Source organism: Arachis ipaensis, chromosome B08 (genome assembly GCF_000816755.2).
Source record: "Arachis ipaensis cultivar K30076 chromosome B08, Araip1.1, whole genome shotgun sequence".
In the NCBI taxonomy this organism is placed as follows: Eukaryota; Viridiplantae; Streptophyta; class Magnoliopsida; order Fabales; family Fabaceae; genus Arachis; species Arachis ipaensis.
The window spans coordinates 32,315,688-32,327,378 of record NC_029792.2 but is presented as its reverse complement, the minus strand read 5'-3'; the positions used below and the strand labels follow the sequence as shown (position 1 = coordinate 32,327,378).

The 11,691-nt window shown below is 36.0% G+C and overlaps 2 protein-coding genes across 2 annotated transcripts in view; one reads left to right on the top strand and one right to left on the bottom strand.

Annotated features, from left to right (window-relative positions):
• The window catches only part of LOC107613235 (probable LRR receptor-like serine/threonine-protein kinase At1g53430), a 9,205-nt gene extending 2,187 nt beyond the window's left edge, over positions 1–7,018 (top strand). Inside the window, exons 2-24 of the mRNA XM_016315134.2 lie at positions 1,145–1,325; positions 1,481–1,552; positions 1,704–1,772; positions 1,868–1,939; positions 2,025–2,096; positions 2,199–2,270; positions 2,371–2,442; positions 2,560–2,631; positions 2,746–2,817; positions 2,894–2,965; positions 3,106–3,177; positions 3,328–3,393; positions 3,548–3,607; positions 3,683–3,721; positions 3,802–3,848; positions 3,956–4,323; positions 4,424–4,619; positions 4,719–4,856; positions 5,169–5,281; positions 5,408–5,618; positions 5,708–5,945; positions 6,069–6,219; positions 6,378–7,018. Of these exons, the coding sequence (XP_016170620.1) occupies positions 1,145–1,325; positions 1,481–1,552; positions 1,704–1,772; positions 1,868–1,939; positions 2,025–2,096; positions 2,199–2,270; positions 2,371–2,442; positions 2,560–2,631; positions 2,746–2,817; positions 2,894–2,965; positions 3,106–3,177; positions 3,328–3,393; positions 3,548–3,607; positions 3,683–3,721; positions 3,802–3,848; positions 3,956–4,323; positions 4,424–4,619; positions 4,719–4,856; positions 5,169–5,281; positions 5,408–5,618; positions 5,708–5,945; positions 6,069–6,219; positions 6,378–6,791 (2,939 nt within the window). The 3' untranslated portion in view covers positions 6,792–7,018. The remainder of the gene's footprint in view (positions 1–1,144; positions 1,326–1,480; positions 1,553–1,703; positions 1,773–1,867; positions 1,940–2,024; positions 2,097–2,198; positions 2,271–2,370; positions 2,443–2,559; positions 2,632–2,745; positions 2,818–2,893; positions 2,966–3,105; positions 3,178–3,327; positions 3,394–3,547; positions 3,608–3,682; positions 3,722–3,801; positions 3,849–3,955; positions 4,324–4,423; positions 4,620–4,718; positions 4,857–5,168; positions 5,282–5,407; positions 5,619–5,707; positions 5,946–6,068; positions 6,220–6,377) is intronic.
• Positions 7,233–11,691, bottom strand: part of LOC107613449 (periodic tryptophan protein 2 homolog) — a gene marked incomplete in the record, with an annotated part of 4,966 nt that continues 507 nt past the window's right edge. Inside the window, 7 exon segments of the mRNA XM_016315452.2 lie at positions 7,233–7,839; positions 7,926–8,153; positions 8,275–8,619; positions 9,382–9,753; positions 10,047–10,139; positions 10,242–10,493; positions 10,760–11,691. Coding sequence (XP_016170938.1) covers positions 7,669–7,839; positions 7,926–8,153; positions 8,275–8,619; positions 9,382–9,753; positions 10,047–10,139; positions 10,242–10,493; positions 10,760–11,691 — 2,393 coding nt within the window.

Genomic DNA, 11,691 nt, shown 5'->3' with positions numbered 1-11,691 from the left:
CAGCATTTGCATATTTAATTATTGATAATTTAAGTTTATCAAAATTAATTTTAGTTAAAAAGATCTTAAAATAAAGTGATTCATAGTTAATAGCCTATTTGAATCTATAAATTAATGTTACTTAATGAAGCAACCTTAGAAGTAATCCACCCCATAATTCTTTGATTAAAAAACACATGTAAATTCAAACAGAATTTTTTACGAAAAAAAAAACAATAAAAAAAGAAATTTTAAATTTCTAAACATCTTTTTTGTGAAAAAAGTTGAATGCGCAACCAAACATGCAAAATTGGACGATAAGCCTTGAGAGAATATGAAAAGATCATTGAAAGTGACTTGTAGCATATAGTTGCATGAAAAGTTCAATTTTCGTTAGTATTTTATATTCCACGCCAACCATGTATGACTTTGTTAGCCGACAAACTAAGTATAACAAGTTGTTGTCTTTATTATTCTTCTTTTTTTTTCATTATTATTATATAATTATAATAGCATGGCGTTCATTTATTTAGGCTATTGACCACGTGAATGCAATAACAATGATATGGGCCAGTTAAAATCTTTTAAATCATTTATGGGAGTTTCAAGTTGATATAGTAGCCGAAGCATGCGATTGTTGAATTGAAATATCTCTAAGTCAATCTAGAAATATTAATTAATTGAACCATCTTCAATTGACATGGTTGAATTCGTACATACATTATTTACTTTTCAATTAATTAAATACTACGGTTTAAAAGGTGGTTAATAAAGCCTTGGTTAATTCATGTACTTGTCCAATTTGATGGGACTCGCGTTCACGTACTATTCATACCTTGTATTTGTTTTTAAGATATGTTATACGTACACAATAACACACATTTTATTTTATGCATTTTGTTAATATATAGAGTAAGTAATAATAATTTCGTATTTAAATTGGTGCTTAATTTTATACATTTTTGAAATTTAAAAACGAAAAAGATAGAAGAAAAAAAGTATGAGAAAAATAAATACCATTAAATCTTTGAATTTCTATCTCTACCGATTCAATAGTCTGTTCGATTTCTAGAATCTTGAACAGATACAAATATTTTTATCACAAGTTAATTATATTAATGCATATAGATAATAAAATCCAATTGGATTGTGTATTGTGTTACAGTGAAAGTGCTACAAACAATATCAGATAAAGTGAAGAACCTGAACTGGAAAGTAACACAAAATTCATGTAACGTTGACGGAGGATTTGGAAAACAAGAAGCCAATTCAGGGTCTCAAGTCCTTAGGAATATCACATGCAATTGCTCTTTCAATAGTAACACTCTTTGCCATGTTACAAACATGTAAGTCAATTTTAATTTTTCTATCAATGTGTTTAATTTTCAATGATATGTATCTACGCAGTGAATGTGAAAAGTAGTTATCAAATCTTAGGTGGCAATACGTGTTAAACTTTTTTTTTTTGGATAATATATCAAAATTAAATTTTATTTTGTAGTGTTCTCAAGGGTCACAACATTTCTGGAGCTATACCTGATGAATTTGGAAATCTAACTCATCTGGTGGAACTGTAAGTGTTTTTCTTGTTACATGTTCATATATCTTGTGAGTCTGTTAGAAATTTTGAATGTGCTTAATTTTGTAGTCATTACTTGACTTAATTGTATATGATTAATGTAAGATAGAATTTTTAATTAACTGAATTTTTTGTAATTTTGCAGTGATTTAACTCGCAATTATTTCAATGGCTCAATTCCAAAGAGTCTTGCAAACATCCCACTTACTAATCTGTAAGTCACCATTACCTTAATTTGTATCTGTGTTATTGTTTTCTTGCTCTATGATTCAAATCACTAATTATTCTACGATTATTACTATGCTTAAGGTCACTCTTGGGAAATAATCTTAGTGGTCCAATTCCCGCTGAAATTGGTGACATTGCTACTTTGCTTGAACTGTAAGTGTTTGATAAAATGACTGTGTCAGATGGGTTAGTATTTGAAGAGGAAGAATAAATTGAATTTGTTAATCCATGGTAACAGGAACTTAGAAGATAATCAACTTGGAGGATCCCTTCCACGTAGCCTTGGAAATTTGAGCAAATTGGATCAATTGTAAGAACTTTTATTGATTGATTTCAAGATATATTTTTCATTTAATGTGGATGCATTTCTTATGTATCATGATCTCATCTTGCTTTGAAAATGCACATGCAGACTTCTCTCTGGAAATAATTTTACAGGGGCAATCCCAGAAGAATTTGGCAAACTAAAGAATCTCACTGGGTTGTAAGTGATATGATTTTTTACAACTTTTTTTGTTTACCTTTTTCTTTAATTTCTTATTATGTCTGGGTTAAATTCTGAAATAACTTGCCATTTTCTGCAGTAGGATAGATGGAAACAGTTTTTCTGGGAAGATACCAAACTTTTTTGGGAACTGGACCAAAATTACGAGAATGTGAGTCTAAAATTTTGCTTCATGCATGATATTTTTCCTTGTTAAAGAAGAAAACAAATGCACATAATTCAGGTTGCTTTTGAGTTAATTCGGTGAGGCGTCTTGTATTTTTTATAGGGATATGCAGGGAACATCCATGGAAGGCCCAATTCCTTCTGTTATATCTGAGTTAACAACTTTGCAAGAATTGTGAGTACTTTCTCTGTTTAAACTTTAAACATATTCTTAAATTGCTGCATTGTAGAATTCAATCTTCAACAGAGACAGATGTTCTTTCCATTGATGAAATGTTACATGTATCAGGAGAATAACTGATTTGAAGGGACCACCTATGACATTTCCTAATCTTACAGAGTTGAAGAGCTTGACCAGACTGTGAGTATGTGAAGAATTATACAAGATATAATTCATTTACCCTTTTTACTAACTCATTCAGTGTTTGGTGACATAGGGAATTAAGAAATTGCCCTCTCACTGGTCACATTCCACCCTATCTTGGTGAATTGCAACGTTTAAAAACTCTGTAAGTTGTTGTATGCTTTGGGTATAACATTTTCACTACATATCTGTTTATCTGAAAATCTATATGTACTTTTAATTCAATGATATATATGCTAAAAAGAATAGAGGAATGAGTTTGAAAGATTTGTTCTTTTGTTGCAGAGACCTGAGCTTCAACAGGTTGAATGGTTCTATCCCAGATTCACTTGAGAACTTGAAAGGACTAAATTACCTGTAAGTGTACAATTTCTTTTCTCGGATCGGGTAGTTCAAAAAGGATATGATTATTCCAACTTGTAATTTGATCTCAAGAATGTTGAGTGCTTTGCTTTTATTGATTTTAACTTTCTCTGATATGATGAAGATAAGCTACTGATGATGCAGGTTCCTGACTAACAATTCTTTGACCGGAACAATTCCTTCATGGATACTAGGCAGCGACCAGGACATGTTAGCATATTTTGCCGAACTTTTCCCTCTTTATTTGCAAATTTTAGAGTCAATTGTTCAAATTTAGCTATTACTAAAGAACACCAACACCATATACTTGTCTTTAGCAGTCACTGAATGAAGTTACTAAATTGCTTTATGTTCTCTCTTTCAGGGATTTATCTTACAACGATTTTACATCGCCTTCTCAACCTAGTTGCCAACTTCAGGATGTGTAAGCTTCTCTGTCTAGAAACTACATAAGCATTTCATATATTCCAATGCTAAGTTCTGTATAACTATTGAACAGGAACCTAGCTTCCAGCTTCTCTTCCTCAGCGAGCACTTCGTAAGTTTCTTTTAATGGTTTAGTTTATATTCTATGCCAGCTTTAAATAATCTGTTAAAAACAAACCTCATGTCTTGTAGAACTACATGCTTAAAGAGGGGCCTGCCATGTTCAGGAAAAGCAAACAGTAAGTGTCCAAACATAGTAGTTAAATGATAGTTACTTTTGACGTAATATTTAACAAAAGAAGTTGTTGTTTCTTCTTCTCAAAAGTGATTCACTATGTTTATGCAGCTTATTCAATATTCATAAACTGTGGAGGATCTGAAATTGAGGCTGAGGGAACAAAATATGAAGCCGACGTCAGCAGAAGCGGCACTTCAAACTATCATAGTAGTAGCAGCAAGTGGGCTTACAGCAGCACAGGAGCATATCTAGGAGATACGGATGCTCCACATGTGGCAGCAAATGATTTCAATTTGAATATTAGTGGACCTGAATACTACCAAACTGCTCGCATTGCCCCTTTGTCTCTTAATTACTATGGCCTCTGTATGAAGAATGGAAATTATAAAGTGAAGCTTCATTTTGCTGAGATAATGTTTTCTAATGACCATACATTTAGCAGCCTTGGAAAGCGTATATTCGATGTTTCAGTCCAAGTGAGCAAAATTTTTGTTTTTCGCATTTTACCAAAATTTGTGCACCTGGTTTTACAAGATAACAAAAGTTTTCAATGTTTTGAATACTTTTTCATGGCAGGGTGTTAAATATTTGAAAGATTTTAACATTGCTGAAAAAGCTGGTGGAGCTGGTAAACCAATTACTGAGGAGTTTGATGTAGATGTTAATGATAATACCTTGGAGATACACTTGTCCTGGGCAGGGAAAGGAACTAATGCCATTCCTGTGAGAGGTGTATATGGACCTCTTATATCTGCCATAACTGTTACTCCAAGTAAGTAATTTCAACCCTATTGTTCTTGTCCTTCCTTTCTTTTTAAGTTTTGTCTATCATATTATTTCATGTTCTAAAGACTCTTCTACTTTGTTTTAGACTTCAAAATTCCTTCGAATGGGCTGTCTACTGGAGCAATTGTCGGAATTGTGATCGGATCGTGCGCATTCGTCATACTGATACTATTTGTCCTTTGGAAGATGGGTTTCCTATGTGGGAAAGATCAAACAGACAAAGGTAATTTCACAAACAGAAGGTTAAAAAAATGGTTAGCAGCCAAGATACTTCTATTAAGATTATATTATTTCATAGCAAAAATTTTACTGCAAAGATCCAAAATGATATCTTCTTGTGATATTCTTTTTGAGGTGACAAAATCATGTGTTCTATGTTATTTGAAATTGCTGACTTGGTTTCTGATCATTGTGTTGCTTTCTTCCTGAAACTTCTTCCCCACTAATCATATGTTTTTATCACCCCCTCTTGTCTCTCTGTTTTCATGTGTACTTTTTCATTCTGATTAACTTGTATAAACATACCTTGTTGCAGAACTTCTAGAGCTGAAAACAGGCTATTTCAGTTTAAGGCAAATTAAAGCTGCTACTAATAACTTTGACCCAGCAAACAAGATAGGTGAAGGAGGATTCGGGCCAGTATACAAGGTAACTTTGAATGGATTATATTCATCTTGCTTGAGCAGTATGAAGTTTTAGAACATTGGAAATTACCTCATACACCAATAAGTTCGCTATGAAGACAAAGATGCTGAAAACATTTCCTATTCACAGGGTGTACAGCCAGATGGTACTGTAATTGCAGTTAAGCAACTCTCGGCCAAATCAAAGCAAGGGAACCGCGAATTCGTCAATGAAATAGGCATGATATCTGCTTTGCAGCATCCAAATCTTGTGAAGCTTTATGGTTGTTGCATTGAAGGACACCAATTGCTGCTAGTATATGAATACATGGAGAACAATAGTCTTGCTCGTGCCCTTTTCGGTTAGTACCTTTTCTTACGAACAACTCATTGTTTCCGTGGTGTATGTTCCTAGTCATATCTAACTGAAAAAGAAAATGTTCCCCTCCAGGTAAACAAGAACAGAGGATACATTTGGATTGGCCCACAAGAATGAGGATCTGTGTTGGTATAGCAAGGGGTTTAGCTTATCTACATGAGGAATCAGTATTAAAAATAGTCCATAGGGATATTAAGGCAACCAATGTCTTACTTGATAAGAGTCTGAATGCTAAAATCTCTGACTTTGGTTTAGCCAAGCTTGATGAAGAAGAGAATACCCATATCAGCACAAGAATAGCTGGAACAATGTTAGTATCTTGCCACACCACAGCATTTTAAGTTTCAGTCCTAGCTGGAAAAAAAACGCTTTATGTTTTGTATTGTTTTATGAACTCACTGACTCAATGATACTAAAATTTTTCTATTACCAGTGGTTACATGGCCCCAGAGTATGCTATGAGGGGTTACTTGACTGACAAAGCAGATGTCTATAGCTTTGGCATTGTGGCGTTGGAGATTGTTAGTGGGAAGAGCAACACAAACTACAGACCAAAAGAGGAGTTTGTTTATCTTCTGGATTGGGTAAGTTGCAACTGCATGTCGCTTTGAGTTTTATGTTAACCTCAAATGTTGTGTGGGATCATTTGGGTGCATGATCACCAAGTTACTTTTTGACTCTTCTAAAGTTTAGATTTCATTTGAATTTCTAATTACTATTTTTCTTTCCATGCCCTCTAAAGGCCTATGTTCTCCAAGAGCAAGGAAACCTTCTGGAGTTGGTTGATCCAAGTCTTGGTTCAAGCTACTCCCCTGAAGAAGCCATGAGAATGCTGCAGTTGGCACTCTTGTGCACCAACCCATCTCCTACTCTTAGACCACCCATGTCATCTATTATAAGTATGCTTGAAGGGAAGACTCCGATCCAAGCACCAATAATCAAGCGCAGCGAGGGTGCACAAGACGCAAGATTCAAGGCCTTTGAGATGCTGTCACACGACAGCGAAACAAATATTTCTTCTGCATTCTCACAATATAGCCAAGAGCAGAGGAGCAGATCCATGAATGGACCCTGGGTTGACTCCTCCATCTCTCTTACTAGTGGAGAAGATTATTCCTCAACCAATAACCTTATAAACGGTTCGGGCAATGTGTGATCTGTTTGGACTTTGAAATTTGGGAGGCCAACTCACATTAAATTCATATTCTTTTTGTAAATCATGTAAGCACTAAGCAGTAATAGATTAAGAGTGATTGCATAGAAGTTTTCTTTAGACATGTTGGTTTTGATCTAAGAATGGAGAAGTTTTTACTCAAAATATCAAACTTGTTTCGATTTATTCACTAACCAAACGATGTGCACGGATAAAGTGTTCTGTTTTCATTAACTTCTCATGTAAACATTTAGTAAAATCTAAGTTCATGTCGCCTTGTACCACACTACCACTCACCATATGGTATAGGACTTACATTCCCTAACGTTCACCATATGGCATAGGACTTACATTCCCTAACGTCATAGCAACAGGTCTAAGAAAAATTGGGCATCTGATCCCATTGTTAAATAAAAAGTTAACAAAAAATGGTGAACTTCATGTAGTCATGAATAATATTAAATAAATACAGAATTTTATGTATAAAATAAATCAATCCCTAAATATTTGATTCCAAACACTAGTTTGATGTCATACAAAATTGAAGGACAACTGTTACACAGGACATTACTAAGAGCATGGCATTTTCTCGTCAAAGTTGAAACCTGCAATACCCCCTTCAAACTAAACATAATGCACGCCTTCGAGCTACAAAATTGGAGCAATTTTTTTAACTCAAAATTGGAATTCTATTCAAGGACGAATTCCCTTTACAAACACTAAGATGCTACAAGGTGATACAAAGCTATGCCTCATCAAATATTTGATTCCTCAGAGGTGTAGCACGTTGAGCTCATCATGTACCATATTATAAGCATTCCTGTTGGAAGATCTCTGTTGAGCAAAGTTGTAAGAAAATCCATGTTAATGATTGCTGCGTTCATTCCTTGGCACCTGAAGAGCATAAATATCGCAGCATATATTCATTGGAAGAGCATGTATCAGCTAGATCTTGATGTATTCTAGTGATTGCTTTCTGCAAAGATTTTAATGATGGAAGCAAATTTCTAGACATCTGTTGAATCGAATTCCCGTGGGCTTTGCAAAGCTCCTGCCATTTCAGATGAGATTATTTTACAGGAATAATCTGATTTTTATGCCTAAAAAATAGGGAAAACAAATATAAGTATAGAATACCTGACTCCATCTGAGTACAAATTCCAAATGTGGGCAGTTTTCTATAAGATCTGCAAGTGCTTCAATTAACCGCTTGAGATATCTAGAAGGAATTGATCTGGCAACTGCTGGAATATCGCCTGGCATAACAGCAAAGATACATTTTTTTATTAAAGAGTCTTCATTTAGGCGAAGGCTAAGGACCAAAGCTCTGCTTGGTTGATTTTCACCAAGAGCTTCCTCAACAGCCTGTTCAACAATGTCAACTCATGTTACTAATGACATTAAAAGAAGGTGAATTATTATACATTTATTTCCAGCAAGTTTTTCTAAAACAGTATCTGAAAGAGAAAACTTGAAGTAGAAGTACCTCTGGTGTAACATTTATGTCAAGGTCTGTTGGATCAAATATGAATGATTCATCAACAGAGTAAACTAAGACTCCCTCAGTTGTTGCTGCTACAAAACTCCTGCCTGTTGGTGCAATTCTTAGGCATTTTGTTTGAATAATAGGCCTTCCACGGTTAGGCAGGGAGCCTGGTAAACCAAATCCTAGGTTCACTCTTGTTTGTTTGTCAACACCATCCTCAATGTCACTGTTATCATCATCAATTAGATCTAGTGGGCCAGCTTCTGTCATATTCTTGGAGTTTAAGAAGTCAAGAACTCCATCTAATGAAAGATTGAGTGTTATCTGGAACCGTCGCAGCAGTACCTGTATTTAATAGATTCCGATTAATAAAATGAACTTACTATGGTATGACATGTTAGCAAGATCTGCAAGTGGGCAGAACAGTCTATTTTAATCAGACATAGTTTTGAGCACATTAAGCAATATCCCACTCAAGAAGAAAGAAGACACAATGAAATGCGCTACATAAGCCTACAAAAAGCAGGAGAGTAAGTCTAGAAAACAAGGAACTTGTCATGACTGAGAGAATGCATCATATAGGTCAATATTAAACTGCGAGAAACATATTGGCCAGGAACAAAATTTTATTCAATCCCAGATTTACTTGAGTAGTTATCAGAAGGATATATGAAGATTCTGAGCATCAGTCTTTAAATGATTCTGTGTTTGATTAACTTACTGGGCAGCCAGGTAGGCGGATAAGATCAAGAATTTACAAAACCATATGTATCCCAAACATTCAAGAAATCCATGTATTAGAAGACATCTAAGACTTGCAACCAATCCATTAAACTAATGTTATGCAACACTATGCTGCATTCGAGCTTTAGTATTTTATTTAAACAGAATGCTACCACAGAAAGGTAAATTTCAACAATGTCAAATTGTCAATGTGAAGTATCATATTTACCGTAAACCAATAACTACTCTCCTTATTCCTCCTATCCACATGCAATCAATTTGGCAAGTAAATTAGATCCTAATTTAATAGGCTTTGTGCTGTGACTTCTAGATATGCAAAATTCTACATAATAAGGAGAGATTCATAAATGCAAGCAAGCCAACCTGATCAGCAACATCATACATACAGATATATCTGCTAACGCCCCCAGCTAAAATATAGCTTCCATCGGCTGAATAGCATAAGGTTGTGAAGAACTTTCCTGAACTTGAATTAGCACTTGTTCTACGGTCAGTCATAAGACGCCCTCCAGCAATATCTCTGGCACCCTCTATGGTATACATTAGCAAACCCTCTATTGGATCCCAAAAATGAATCTGCCCATCTAATGTGCTGCAAGCTAACTGCCTTCCATCAGGACGATAAACAACAGTGAGAACTTCGTGTGTATGAGGAAATGTTTCAACTGCCCCTTTTCCATCAAAGACATCCCACAACCGAACAGTTTTGTCCCATGATGATGAAGTCAAGATATTCTGCATCAAAAAAGAAATGATGTTAGGCTTCCTATAAATAGCAGTATGGCACAATAAATCTAAAAAGTAAAAACCATGGAAATAAAATACAAAACAACATATTTTAGTAGTTCCCTTCATTGTCAACTCTCGGGACATTGTATAGATATCTGACAATATGGACTTATACATGTTACTATTATTTTATAAAACTGCAAAAACTGAACCATGGCTTCATTGGAACAAATGAAAACTAATACAGAAAATGGATCACAATAGCTTGTGCAGATAAACATTAGAACAAAAAGACTAACATTTGTTGGAGAAAACATCAACGCATGAACAGGACCTTCATGACCACTAAGCACATCCAACAAACGGCCAGTTCTCATTGACCAGACAAAAATCTGTTACACATAGCAAAAAGGGTGAAAATATATTTATTGCATATTATATACTATATATGTAAATAATGATACAATCAGAAACATCCTTGCGTGAAAGGATACCTCAAAATAATCTTTAGTACCAGCACATATCACTTCGCCACTTTGATCTGCTGTCAGAGAAACAAACTGTCTTGAAGAAGGGGTTGTAAATGTCCTAAAGTTTCGGTATCGTAATAAATCCCAAGCTCGAACAGTCCCATCAAGAGATGCACTAAGCAGACAATTGTTACTTGCCATAAAATGTAGAGCAGTAACAGCATTAGTATGCTCAGAAAAAGTAACAAAGCAAAAGCCTGAGGAAACAGTCCACACCTGTAGCAAAGAAATAGATAACTTTCACTTGAATTCAAATTTAAACTTGTTCCAGAATTAGAGAACTCAATTTTAAACTGATGCAGTATAGTAATACATATATATTATCGAAGACACTACAAAACCAGGGTTTAATCTTAAACAATTCTAAAAGAAATTAACACACTTCCAACCTTGCGAAACATAGAGATATTATCAAACGTGCAAGGTAACAAATTAAAATGGTTCAATTTTCGAACACAAGAATATCATTTATTCTCAAATACCTTCACTTTATTATCATCTGCTCCGGTAGCAAGGAGTTGTGAATCCGGCGAATAAGCAAGGCAATTCACATCAAAGTAGTGACCCTGCTGCTTCAAAATGTAGCTCTCAGAACGCCATTCCCACACAAGCAACTGCCCGAGTTTTGCACATCCAAAGGCCAGCCAGTTCCCAAGCTCATTGAAGACCACCGTGGTGATCTTCTCCCTCGATATAGACAACAAGTGAAGGCACACAAAATCCGGCATCTGATACAACCCGAAAACTCCATTCGAAAACCCAATAACCAGCGTGTCCAGCCCTCTATGATAATCACAAGCAGTCACCTTCTCCGGCGCCTGCCCAAGAAAGTCCTTCCTCAACAACTCCCACTTCCCCCTGCACAAATACCCTTCCTCGTCATCAATCTCACCATCACATTCCTTTCTCTTCTTCACAGCACCATTCTCAACATTCAAATTCCCCTCTGCATCTCTCTCTGGCGTCCCCGGAGACTCCGGCTCCGAACCCTCAGCATCCATAGCATCACCCACACGTCCATCAACAAAACCCCAGCTAAACAAAACTCCATCCCTAGCAACAGTATAGGCCCTACGAACCCTATTAGTCTTCGGTTCAACGGCGAAAAACGAACCTACAACAGAATCCCTATGCCCTAAAAGCAAGAAAGGCCTATACCTCAAAGCACCTTTCTTCGATTTCTTGAGGTACAAGATTCTCGCAGTGAGGTCCTTGGACCCTGCGAGCAAGTAATTGGAGTCAGGACTCCAATCCAAGGTCGTGACCTTGCCATCGAAGTCGGCGAAAGTGCGGAGGAGCTCGAAGGGGAAATATTCCCGGCGGAAGCCAGGGGAGCGCCAAATCTGGACGAGTTTACCGGCGGCGACGGCGATTAAGGATCCGTCGGGGCTGAACTTGGCGACGGAGACGGGGT